At 33.6% G+C, this 12663-nt stretch overlaps 2 protein-coding genes across 2 annotated transcripts; both read left to right on the forward strand.

The window, feature by feature from the left end:
- Positions 1 to 931: 931 nt before the first annotated feature.
- On the forward strand, positions 932 to 7612 carry LOC120332903 (uncharacterized). Its single transcript, XM_039400247.2, has 15 exons — positions 932 to 1250; positions 1651 to 1722; positions 1809 to 1860; positions 2303 to 2424; positions 2568 to 2703; positions 2832 to 2923; positions 3189 to 3357; positions 4071 to 4237; positions 4421 to 4479; positions 4625 to 4889; positions 5400 to 5530; positions 6015 to 6103; positions 6730 to 6910; positions 7007 to 7092; positions 7340 to 7612. The coding sequence occupies exons 1-15, from the start codon at positions 1098 to 1100 to the stop codon at positions 7450 to 7452; spliced, it is 1887 nt and encodes a 628-aa protein (XP_039256181.2). The 5' UTR covers positions 932 to 1097; the 3' UTR covers positions 7453 to 7612.
- Positions 7613 to 9407: 1795 nt separating this feature from the next.
- Positions 9408 to 11128, forward strand: LOC120332816 (uncharacterized). Its single transcript, XM_039400134.2, has 3 exons — positions 9408 to 9904; positions 10025 to 10269; positions 10570 to 11128. The coding sequence occupies exons 1-3, from the start codon at positions 9847 to 9849 to the stop codon at positions 10762 to 10764; spliced, it is 498 nt and encodes a 165-aa protein (XP_039256068.2). The 5' UTR covers positions 9408 to 9846; the 3' UTR covers positions 10765 to 11128.
- Positions 11129 to 12663: the final 1535 nt, after the last annotated feature.

Genomic DNA, 12663 nt, shown 5'->3' on the forward strand with positions numbered 1-12663 from the left:
GATAATTTTATCAAAATGCGAATGCCAATTTATTATCTCAAAAGAAGATAATTTTTCTAATAACTTACGTATTGATTTAAAAATAGATCGTGATACCGGAACACTGTACTGGAAATGGATTTTACAACCACATGATTTGAAAGCGGTAATGGGGACCACAATTGTTGAATGTAATAATTGAATGATTTTCTCGTTTTTAAATATAAGGAATATAAATAAATTTTTTCACAATGTCGAAATTCAATGAGTGAAATTTTTATTTGTCTTTCACAAGCTGTAATATTTCTATATGCAGCTTGTGTAATGTTAAAAATGATTGCAATATTAAATGAAGAAATTTACGTTAGCGCTTCTATCTTGAGTTGAACTCATAACATGTCATAGATAGAAAAATTCCAATTCCCAACATGCCATAGTGGTTACTTTCGATTTGTAATCCCTAATACCAATTGACTCCCACGGGATTTGTGTGTTTGTCAAGTAGATACGTTATAGATTCCATTCTCGTTCATCGATGGGCTGGACTTAAATTCAGTTTTCAGACGAGTTTATAAATATGCCAAACCAAATACACTCATAGAAAATCTTATGTTGACCGTTAGGATTGGATAACCGCAAAAACAGAAACTCCGAAATGGCCTGATTACCGGTTTCGGGTCCTAATTAAATATAACTTATTGACTTACTCCTAAAAGAGCATGTAGTACACAAATAAGATCCATCTAAATTATGCCAGATCTGGGTCAACACGGTATTTCCCAAGAAAACATGTAAACAGGTTTTTTGATTTGATAACAGTCGGTAAGTATATCATGATTCGACGTTGCAAAGATGTTTCAGTCTGAAAGTGAGTAGTACTGCTCCGCAATCAAACTGTAAACTCGGTATTTTATGTAGTAGGTTATTGTTGCTTGATTCAATAGCAATACTGATGTGATTAGTTGAATGAACATTTCTAGAGCATTCTGTTTGTGTATATCCAAGTATTGTTACCGATATTCTTATTCAATTTGTGCTTCCTTGGTTTTAGCAGTTCAAAGACGACGAAGATATTATTCCGCTGAAATTATATATAGATAATTAACGAGCCATTCAATATGAAGAGGCCGGTGTTATTTTTATCTCTGGTCATGTTACTTTGTTCAACCCTTGTCAACTCGATTGGGGTAGATATGGGTACGTGTTCTTGCTTGTGCGGAGTCGACGATGCATCTGGAGGTAGCAGCGTTGTTCTAGGAAAAAGTGGTGCTGTAAGTAAAACATGTATACAAAATATTTTGCAGTGTATAAAGATAAAAATATGAAACTTAAAAAACTTATGACATTGATTTTACTGTAGATATATGTTACGTTTAGAAAGGGTTGTACTTAATTATTTTGTCGTTGATTTCATTTTGAGACTATGACTTCTTGTGACTAAATATGTACGGAGAGGCGTGCATGCCTCTTTCGGTAAAAATATTGAATATAGTGCTGCTAGATGAAACCGATAAAAACAATACAATTGAAAATTTATAGTAATGAGCCTACACCATTTATTAGACACGAAATGTATCTATAGCCTTTTTTTATAAACTTTTATTTTATTTTCAACATAAGTCAAATCGTAATATAGCACAGTGCATAAAAGTATAAATTTTTATATTTTAGGAAAGCGATTTTTACACCCGGCTTCGCGGCCCGAAGGGAGATCTCGGAAGGCCCGGAAAACCGGGGTCACTGGTAAGAAGTTTTTTCTATACCAATATATACCGTTACATTTTCCAGCATATAGCGATGCATAAAAATAACTTATGTTCTAACAACAGGGACCTCCAGGACATCAAGGGAATCCTGGTATAAAAGGAGAACCAGGGCGATGTAAGCTAAATACTATTTTCGGTATTTTCTTTTAAATTTAATATTGGCAAAGACCAATTTCTTCTAACAATCGACTTTCTCTAGTTATCATTTCAAAAGAGTTGAACTGGTCGAAAAAAAAAATTATCTGTAATAAACTGACGGAGACCACGTTTCTTCGTGTTTTTATTCTGCTCTTCCCGTAGGTTGTGCATAAACAGCTTGTCGTGCCCAAAGAAATAGCTCAATAGCGCTAGAAGTGTCTGATTTTAAGATGTTATTTATCATGTTTTTTTTTTATGTTTGCTAACTCAAAGCAAGGTGTTGAGAATTATACTTTGTATAATTATTTTCAGTTCGGGAAGTAGTCATCCCAAACTTTTTCACCCAGAGCTTGTGTTTCGAACTCAAAATTTTACTTCAGGTAATTAACATCCTTTAAATACTCGTGTTTTACCTCCAGCATTCGGAAATGAAGGATCGCGTGCAACACCTTCGGAATCATGTTTTCATTTAAGGGAAAGCGGTCAATCAAGATCTGGTGTCTATACAATACAACCAACGGAATCATCGTCCCCTATCGAGGTACTGGAATTCTAATCCATGCTGCTTTCAGGAATGAAAGAAATTGGCGTTTATCAAATTTATATTGTGTATAGATATACTCAAGTACAATATTATTTTTAATACAGTTTGCAAATCTGAAAAATCTTTTTCTTGGCACTCAGGTTTTCTGTGATATGGAATCGGCGGGTGGAGGATGGACGTTGGTTGCCAGCATTCACGAAAACAACATATACGGAAAATGTACATCTGGTGATCTTTGGTCAAGCGATCAGGGAAAATCTAGTGAAAAATATCCAGGTATGTTACTCAAAACCTTGATCTTTCGGCTACCTGAAATTACCTACATTATTTAATTACACGTGCACGCTTTATATCACTACGTTTAGCATGCGGAACAAACCTTAGTAAGCTTAATTTATAAACAGGAAACGGAAATTGGGAGAATTTCAACACGTTCGGATCCGCTGAAGGAGCTACGAGTGGGGATTACAAGAGTCCTGCATACTATTCGCTACAAGTAAACAAATCCTAAATGTTTAACATAAAGTAAATAGTTGTTATTTTATAACGACTACGAGGACTGCCTTTACAAAATTCCAATTACACGTGTATGGACGTATATACATACTATTTGTGGAACCATTTTATACACGATATTGCTCAGATGTACAGTAAGTACGAGCTGTTGGCCGCCGTACCTTACAACGTTTGATAATCTAATTTTCAACCATTTTTACCCATTTTTTCATTTTATTTTACATTTACTCTTCAATATCCTTCAGGCTTCCGATGTTATGGTATGGCATGTTCCTAACGATGTCGAAATCAGCCAAGCATCTACTGATGCCAAGTTGAAATATTATACAAACACTGGATTTTTAAGAGATTTTGGTGGAACATTGCAATCTATGTACAGCAAACATTTTCCATTGAAAACTGCACCAAAACCAGGTGAAAAAAATTGTATTTCAACGTTGTTCGTACTTTCGATATATGAAATATTATTTTTGGTACAGGTATTCCATCATATATATACTGTATCTCAAAATAAGATGAAAATGAAGGTGAATCATCAATTTCTCGTAACTGACTTTGTGGAGCTATTGATTTAGGTTAGGATAGGATTTACATATTTATCCAGGAAGTGAGGAAATCCGATAAAACGGCTTAATTGTATGTCGAACAACGGCCTCTTCCGGTTAGCAGTCCAAGTCGGGTATGGGATTAGCTAGCCGTTTATTTGTTAAGCATGGACTTGGTGTTGGAGGCAGCTGCAAGCGACCAGCGGTTACGTGAACTACTACTCTACGGCGGCGAGGAGTCCAGCTATCCTCTCTCCCATGACTATCCCTGCATGGGATGCAAGGTGCGGTGGCGGGCGCATTTCTAACGCTTTGCACGATGCGCCACTCCGAGTCTAATATATTTTGTTAGTCCTCAAATATGTATTAAACTCATAGGCTATCATTTAAATAGTCCTTCAACATCGCTGTCGGAAATTAGGAGTTTATCTTACATATTTACAACTTTATTTGAAATTTCAAAAATGCAATCTCTGGCTTGAATTGTGTGGAGCATGTGGAGGTAAATCCAAGAAAACACTTTTATTTCTCAAAATTTATATTTAATAGTAAAAGAGTATAAAAAAAAATGATCAATTTCAGGGGCCACAATGGAAGGCGTGACAAGCCTAATTGCAGCTCTCAATCAATCTGCAGCTGAAACCAAGCGATTGGTGCCAAATTTCTACGACTACGTTTATGATTTTGATGGAAATGTGCAGAATTATATTAAAGATGGCGGACAGGATATGTTTGACACCGGAAATAAGGTAATGAATAAATAATCTAGCAAAATGTATAGCAATATACTTATTTAGACAATATTATTTGTTAAATAAATGTATGTCAATATGAAAATAAAACAATGAGCTGAAAACCTAAAATTTGTAATTTGTCAAATCAAAGTGTAATTTAAACATTTATTTTTACAATTTATTTTATTTTTATTGCAGTTGTTTTATCGCATTGGAAGCAATCCTGAAACACAAATTACTTACAACACTAATTACAGGTAGGAAAACTTTTTGTACTTACTTTGAAAACCATTAATGCATAAATCTAAAAAATAGATACTTGAGCTGTTTAATCAAGTCAACGTAAAATAAAAACAACTAACGAATCAATAAATCACTGATTTATGTGTGTCTATATTCCAGAAACCGAAGCCAAGGTGTCGATTTATTAGCTGCTACATCGCATCCGTTTAATCTTCTCATGTGGATCGGGAATGACGGAGGTGCTGTAGACATGTTCTCGCTCAAGGTATTATCAGGGACTGGTGCCGATGGAGATGGTTCCTCGCGTACACGAGATGGCACTATTACACAAGGAGATTTTACTTTGGTCTATCATGCTTACAGCGTATACGGCGCAAGTGATCCATCTATAAGCGAAGTTTTCTACTACATTACCAATACTAATGTAAGCTTATAGTGCATGGTGGTTTTGTTAATTTTTGTTTTTATATTTTAAACAAATGAGCTTACAATTAAATTTTTGCGTACACTGTTAATACAAGAGAGCTAAGATCAAATATGTGGACACGGAGGGCAAACCTAATATTTTATAATCACTTCCCCGAAAATCATATGCGGTAACTTACCAGTAACCGTAACTACAAGAACAACAACAACATAGTAACAAAACGATCCCAAGGTACTCTTTGTCTAATAGATTGATCGAAAATCGATCAAATTGTAACACAAAATGAATTTTAGAACAATAGTTTTTTTAATTTTTAAACAATGATAAATTATGAATTTCTACTCTTTTTCATTCTTGTTGAAGTGTGAAATATTTATGATAAAGCCAGGAGGTATCTTGCTTCGAATACAAACAATGTCGATTGAACATGGAACGCAAAATTACTACTTCTGTTTCATCTAGATTCTAGACGCATTGCTTACTAGATATTACCGATTCTATTTCCAGACCTGGCAGTCACGAGCCCCCACAGCCTTTACTAAAAATCCTTGGAGTGGAGGAACCGATTCTTTACAGCATGGTGTTGTAGTTAGCGGTGGTCCAAAGTCAATTCTCATGGGCTACACTCTTTTGTCTCGGTTTGTTATAACTATTTATTTTAGAAATAATGTGTTTGAGGCGTTTTTTTAACGCTGAAAATGCTTGGAAAGATGTATTTGGCGAGTATATAGAATTAAAGGTAATAAAGATAGTTATTTAAATAGAACAATTGCATAATCTTTCAAGTATAGCTAATTATTTCGGATTATATATATACGGTATGATTACGCTCGATTATACAATGAGTATATCTTGAAAGTTTTGAAAAAAGAGGTGTTCATTCCTTATAATAGAGTGCTTATACCTTTTTTTCGACCAAACACTTTTTTTAATGAACACTGACTACTACTAAATTTGACCAGAAATCTGGTATTTTTGGGCAGCTAGTTTTAAACATAGATTAGAATGTTCGCATATAATAAGAGCAACCTATGAAGTTCATATTCATAAATGTTTTCTAGTATTGAATCCGTCAAGGTAAGTTTAGCTGATATACGATAACACTCAATATTTTTTTTCCAGTACCAGTGATGGCGAAGTCGATGAATCAAGTATTAGGGCTGTATTGAACAGGACTTTAACAGAAATCAGTAACTTCGGAAAAATCGATGGTACTCATATGCTTCTTATAACTATTCATATAATTTTTCTGCCTGCCAATTTTCTCCACGCTTGGTGCATATTCAACATAGGATATGAATTCTGAAATCATGCTTGGCCATGCAATATGTATCTATATATCTATGTGGCAGCGCATTCTGGATTATTTGAGAAAAATTATTAAACTTTGCATAAGGGATAAACTCAGAAATTATTATGGCAAAGAAAATAATAAAATTATTTTATGGCTGTATATTCACAAGAATTATTCAAATTAATGCTATTCTGATTATTTTTACGCGTAGAGCATGAACAGTGTCGTATCGTATGACTTATTTTCTTTGAAGTACGGAAGCTGTATCGGAAAAAACAACAACATGTTTATCCGGCCTTAACATGACCCGTGATGTTTTTCACGATTCAAATGAAATGACTACACATAACACACAATTAAAGTCATAACATGCAATATCTCAGTGAAGACAAGTAGGGTATTACAAGTTATTCACCGTAGCATTAACAAAAAAACTTATAAGTTATTGAAAAATTCAATTTTTAAACAATTCAAGCAAGCGGTCATAAATTGCTTTGAAACACAAGAAGACATATGAATAAATCTTGATTTCTCCATTCATAGAATTCAACTGCAGTCGCCTGGAAGAATCGCTAGTACAACCCGTCTTATACCTCCAAGGAAACAACGATGAAGTACTGAATAAAATACCCCCCGTTGCCAAATCGCAAACGACACCAGGTTTCTTGCAATTCAGAGCCTACAGCCCCACTGGTATTCCCAATGCATTGTGCCCCGGAGTGAAGTGAGTAGAGTCAGATACAAAACTATACTAAATTTCTAAATTTGAATATATAAAAATCCATACACATTTCGTAATAATCAACGAATTAACTTTCAGAACTGAAGCATGCCGGTCTCAATCAGTTTGCATCGGAGGAGTAAACACAATGGCTAACGATGAAAAATCCTGTGGCGATTTTGCAGGTAAGTTTTACACAAATAAAAATTAATTTAAAAACTCTGTCTAGGAAAAAAGTTAATAAAACAGAGTTTGATAAAGACATAAATACTCGAATAAATAGACGTTTTTAGAAATCAAAATTCGAGATGTAGGGTAGGGTGTATTTTTTGATGTAATTGGTAAAAATGAGTAAAAGTTCAATGGATTTAATAGATATTAGTTGTGCATTAATATTTTTGCTTTTTTCAAATAAGTTTGAGTTTTTTTAAGGATGGGAAGGACTTCCTGGAGATACTCCAACTCAAACAGAACCGGACGGAAGTGCAAGATCGCTTGATGACGTCAATACTTCTGTCTTGATTTTTACTAGGAAACAGGCATAAATTTTTATCGTTCAACAGGAGTGAAATGAAAAACGACTTTTTTAATCTTTTGTCCATTGACAACATTTCGATAATTTGAGTGTACTTGAATTATGTGTACATGTACTCCATTAATAATTTCATTATTAAAACAGAAAATAAATATTGAAAATGATAAGAATGTGTGTGAAAAGTGTAAGAATTCGAAGAAGCTCTGTCAATCAATTTTTTATACGTTGCAAAAAGGTCAAAAGTGCTAAAACATACACATTCACTACACAAAGTCATTAAATGTCTAAAATGGTATATTGAGTTGCAAAATACTGATTAACGAGACGAAATTTTTGGAAAATGACACCTCATTATAATTAGTGTCGGCTTTCATTTCAATAGCTGAATCAAATGCAAACCCAATTGAAAAACAATGTGTTTTGTGAAATATCTGTTATTTCGAGTGTTGTATGTATAAGTTACAATTTCCAGAAAACACTAATGACACGACAAAAGCGGAATCCATGTTGCATTATCCGCAGCTGTCGTAAACCCCCTCTGATGATGACTCCCTCCACCCCCTCCCTGACCTGTTGGCACGTGTTAGGATGTCAATGCGAGATAGTATATATATACTGATATTGGGAATGAGTATATATATGTACCTTCTTTTTATTCAATGATTAAAAGTTTTTCAAACTATGTCACAAACATTAACATTAGAAAAATACACTGCAAACATATATTACCGTTCGACAAGATGAACTTTTAATATACTAATATCAAGCTTAGTGATTTTAGTGAAACCTAACAAGTAATACGAACCTTGCAAATTTGAATTGCTCGTATGATTTTATGTATTTTATCGAGAAAGACGATACAAATTAAAACGAGCATGAAATGTGAGCATTTCTAGAACTTTGCTCGACATATTCAAATAAAAAATATTTTTTATTACGTGTTGACTAATTTTTCCTGGAGCAACAACCACAAAAACACGTTATACACGTTGGACAAAATGAACTTTTAATATACCAATATTAAGCTTAGTGATTTTAGTGAAACCTAAAAAGTATTACAAACCTTGCAAATTTGAATAGCTCCTATGATTTTATGTATTTTATCGAGAAAGACGATACAAAATAAAACGAACATGAAATGTGAGCATTTGTTGAAATTCGCTCGACATATTCAAATAGAATTTTTTTTATTACGTGTTTACTAATTCTTCCTGGAGAAACAACCACAAAAACACATTAAAAAAATTCAATAAACTTTGAAGCAAACAGGAAATTACACATTTCTAACTTGATTATTGCTAGACTCTTGCGTTCTTGGTAAAAACGAAGACGGGAAAATATGCATTTAGACAAGAGAGAAAACCAAGAGTCTAGTATTTGGAAATTGCAACAGTTTCATGATGTTAAGGAATATATGGAGCCTATATATGGAGATGTTAAGGAATACGTGGAGCCTGACGCGTTAAAGTGTCATGTTCCTAATTAAATATACTTCGTATTTGTGGTGTTTATTACATTCAGCATTTAATAGCGAATAAATCTTATTAATAACAATATTATTTTATCACTAGAAAACTTATATAAACTGTTCTTGTTTGCCATCTGACTACTTCGTCGCAGTATAAGACATTGCTACAACATTTGGTTAATAAAACATTGTCGTTGTACAACGTATTTAATGATTTTATATTTAACGTATATAGTGATTTTTATTTAACGTATATAACGATTTCCCATATTTCAAAATGCTATTTTTTTTAATTAAGAGTTATATACAAGTATACAAGTCTTGAAGCTCCAAGTTAGGTGTCAAATTCAAGCAATTTTTTCGAGTAGTAGGCCTACTCTCGAATTAAGTGTAAATTGAATCACTGCTTCTTTGAGCGACGAGTCCAAGTAGATTTGATAAATAACGATGAAACGAATAAAAGTGAGATTCACAGATTCACTGTAAATATGAAAAAAAATCCATCTTGCGTTAATCAAGAAATATCCATATGTTTAGTTGATTTTTATTTCTTTAAATAAAATATTTTTAGGCTTCATGACTCAGGTACCTTCAAGATTTAGCAAAATGTCACTCAGATTTGACTCTAGTCGAGTTAAGCTACAGAGCCTCACCAAAACTGTTACTTTTAAACAATTGCTATACTTTCCTAATTTCTGTTTTGAGCTTTTTGTATAAAACTTATAAAATAATATCTCGGAAATTCGATGAAATTAGTTTTCAAAAACAGTAAAACAATATTGAAAATAAAAATTGTAAGTCAGAAAATAGTATAATTAATCACAAAAAACAAGTGTTTTATTCGTATCATGTTATAGTCTGTGATCATCATAGTGATATTAATATAGTGTAATTTTAACATAACCAAGTTTATTTAAAATTCACAAGAAAGTCACGATGATTTCATTTTTAGCAATTGCAATTTTGAGTGTCAGCAGCTCATTGGCTACTGATGGTGAGTTACATTGTTCTACTTTGAATATTTAATTTAGTCGAAGAGTTAGGCTATATAAAACAGTATGCTTTTTCTATCAAGCTGTTATTAAAATTCTATCTTTTTTTTCATTTGTTTTAGGACTGTCAGAAGTTTGTGAATTTGTATCCCCGACGAATCAAGAATTCTGCTACTGGACTGAAGTTCACCAAACTTGGGATACGACGTATGCCCTCGCCCAGGAAATCTGCGAATTGAAAGGATCCAGTCTGGCGGTAATAAGAGATGAAGCAACATATCAGGCAATCATGGAAAATTTGAGAGAGAAAATCCCCGATTATTGGAACACCTTGTACGCATGGATTGGTAATACGTTTAATCCGGAGGTAGGTATAGATTACTAAAACAATCATTAAAATTTTCTCAGTTTTTCTGTTTAAAACCGCAGCTATAAATAAAGTACCTATACGCAATAAAATACGTTGGCTTGTTTTATTAGTGTTGATGTGACAGTTGTGTTGCTCTATTTTGCTTAATTATATTATAGTAGCCCATAACAAAAAATAAATGTAGACTATATGTATCAAAGTCCCTGATTGAATTTAATGATTTGATGGAGTTCCTTTAAGTTCCACGATATCGTGAATGGTATTTTTCTTAATATTTTTTTGATTTATTTGGTTTAGACAAGAACTGTACTTCCTTCTAATTCTTACATCAAATGGTATCCAATAAACGAGCCGAGAACAGAATCCGAATCTTACGACAATTTTTTCTTGCACCTCTACGTACAGCGTGATCCTGAGAGTGAGTTGCAAGGGATGGGCAACGTCTATCCAGAGTTTCTGTGGCCAGCTGTAGTTTGCGAATATAAACTGTGAAAGATAATTTTGCTGCATAAGTATTATGAGATATAGATAAGATATAGATACTTAATTTAAATAAATTAATCAAAATACAAAAATTATAAAGGGAGCGTTTGAAATTGTGAGAACATTGGATGTGGCAAAAACGTGACAAAACGTAACATAGTATATTGAACCAATTGTAGCTAGTATTTTGACTACTTAAACTCAAAATTTTATCAGCAATTTATTCTCCTCCCATATAGAACAAGAGACAAATCTGATGAAATATATTAGCAAATTAATTTAATTCTGCCTATGTTAATTATTAATTTTGTTGGCCTATTTCCATTGTTTAACGATTGCATGCTTTTGATTGTATGAAAGATTTTTGGAATGAAGAAAAAAATATAAATTGGCTAAAAATGTACAATGCCTGTTTGTATTGGGAATGAAACATTGTTGGGGAGAAGTTCTTAACCCCACAGTCTAGTCGAGAGCAGGGGTGTGCAATCTGCGGCCCCGGGCAAAATTTGTTTGGCCCGCGGTCAGGTGCCAATTTTGAATGGTGTGCTGCCCGCGAAACGAGTTTTTAATTTAGTTCAATCTGGTACGTGCTAGTAATTCCAATATCTTTGCGTTACAAAGAATATACCTGAGTCAAATTTAGTACTATGCCCATAACATTACAATAACCGACAACTAGGTTGTGCAAGTTAATCACTCGAAGTCATAGTCAGAGCCATATCAATAAGTTGGCTCGAGTCACACCGAATCTTTGATAAATGATAATTCAAATCCAACTTGAGTGAAGACAATGAAAAACTTGGTCACCACTGGAACAAAATGTTCGTTTTCCAAATATTGACTGGATTGGAAGCAAGCTCGACTTCATATTAATATAATCTTCTTCGATAGGAAAAATTCACTCCCCTCTGTCCGTCGGTTCTCTTTTAATTCAGCATCATGGCCATTAACAGTTTATAGAGAAATATAATCTATGTTTAATGTTACCATTGATGACCTAACAAGGTACTTGTTAAGGTATCAATGATGCCACCATGGAACCGCCACACGGTGCGCAATTTTAATTTCGATTGTGTCATCACAAAAACCTAATAGGAAAAAATAATCTTCTGAAGCTCCTATGCAACCCACGCATTCTTATCTCTGGCCTAGACTACCCATACAAGACGGGAAATGCATGTATCCAACATGTATCTTATATCCCCAACAGGTCACTAGGTTGGTTTTAGTTTTCTGGTCAAAAATGACATTTGTAATTTTGTTTCTTGAAAATTATGGTGAAGAAGCTGGCTTTTTCAAAGTGGGCATTCAATTAGTGAACACATTAGCTTTGAGCAAAGCAACTTTGCTAAAACGCGTCATTTAAGTTCCATTTGCTTGTGCAATATCGCGATACTCTAGCCTCGAGTTGGCCAATCCATGAAGTGAAAATAACACGAACTGACCATTTCTTTGTTTTTGGCCTTGGTCCTGTACTGTAAAATGAAAACGTTTATTTTTTACATTCTCTTTATATTCACGTTTTACACCAGAACACACATTGGTATTTTACAAAGATGGTTCTTTCTACCATATTCCAGCTCGTACCCCATCAATAATAAACCTATTTTACTATATGGAACTCTGAAATTGATTTTTCATATTCTCTGCCTATAATAATATAAGTCAACAACATTTTGGTAGAGTAAGTCATGTCACTGATACAAAATGTGTTCAGTGCGGTCGGCGAAGCAGTTGGAGAACTCAGTGGAAAGAATAGAAAGATAAGTGAATTGGAGACTGAAAATGATCGAAAGCAAAATGAGATAAATAATTTGAAGAGAAATCTGGCACGAAAACAAAGTGAGATACAGAATTTGGAAATAAACTTGGGACAAAAACAAAGTGAGATTGGAAGTCTGCAAATTG

This window comes from Styela clava, chromosome 13 (genome assembly GCF_964204865.1).
Source record: "Styela clava chromosome 13, kaStyClav1.hap1.2, whole genome shotgun sequence".
NCBI lineage: Eukaryota > Metazoa > Chordata > Ascidiacea > Stolidobranchia > Styelidae > Styela > Styela clava.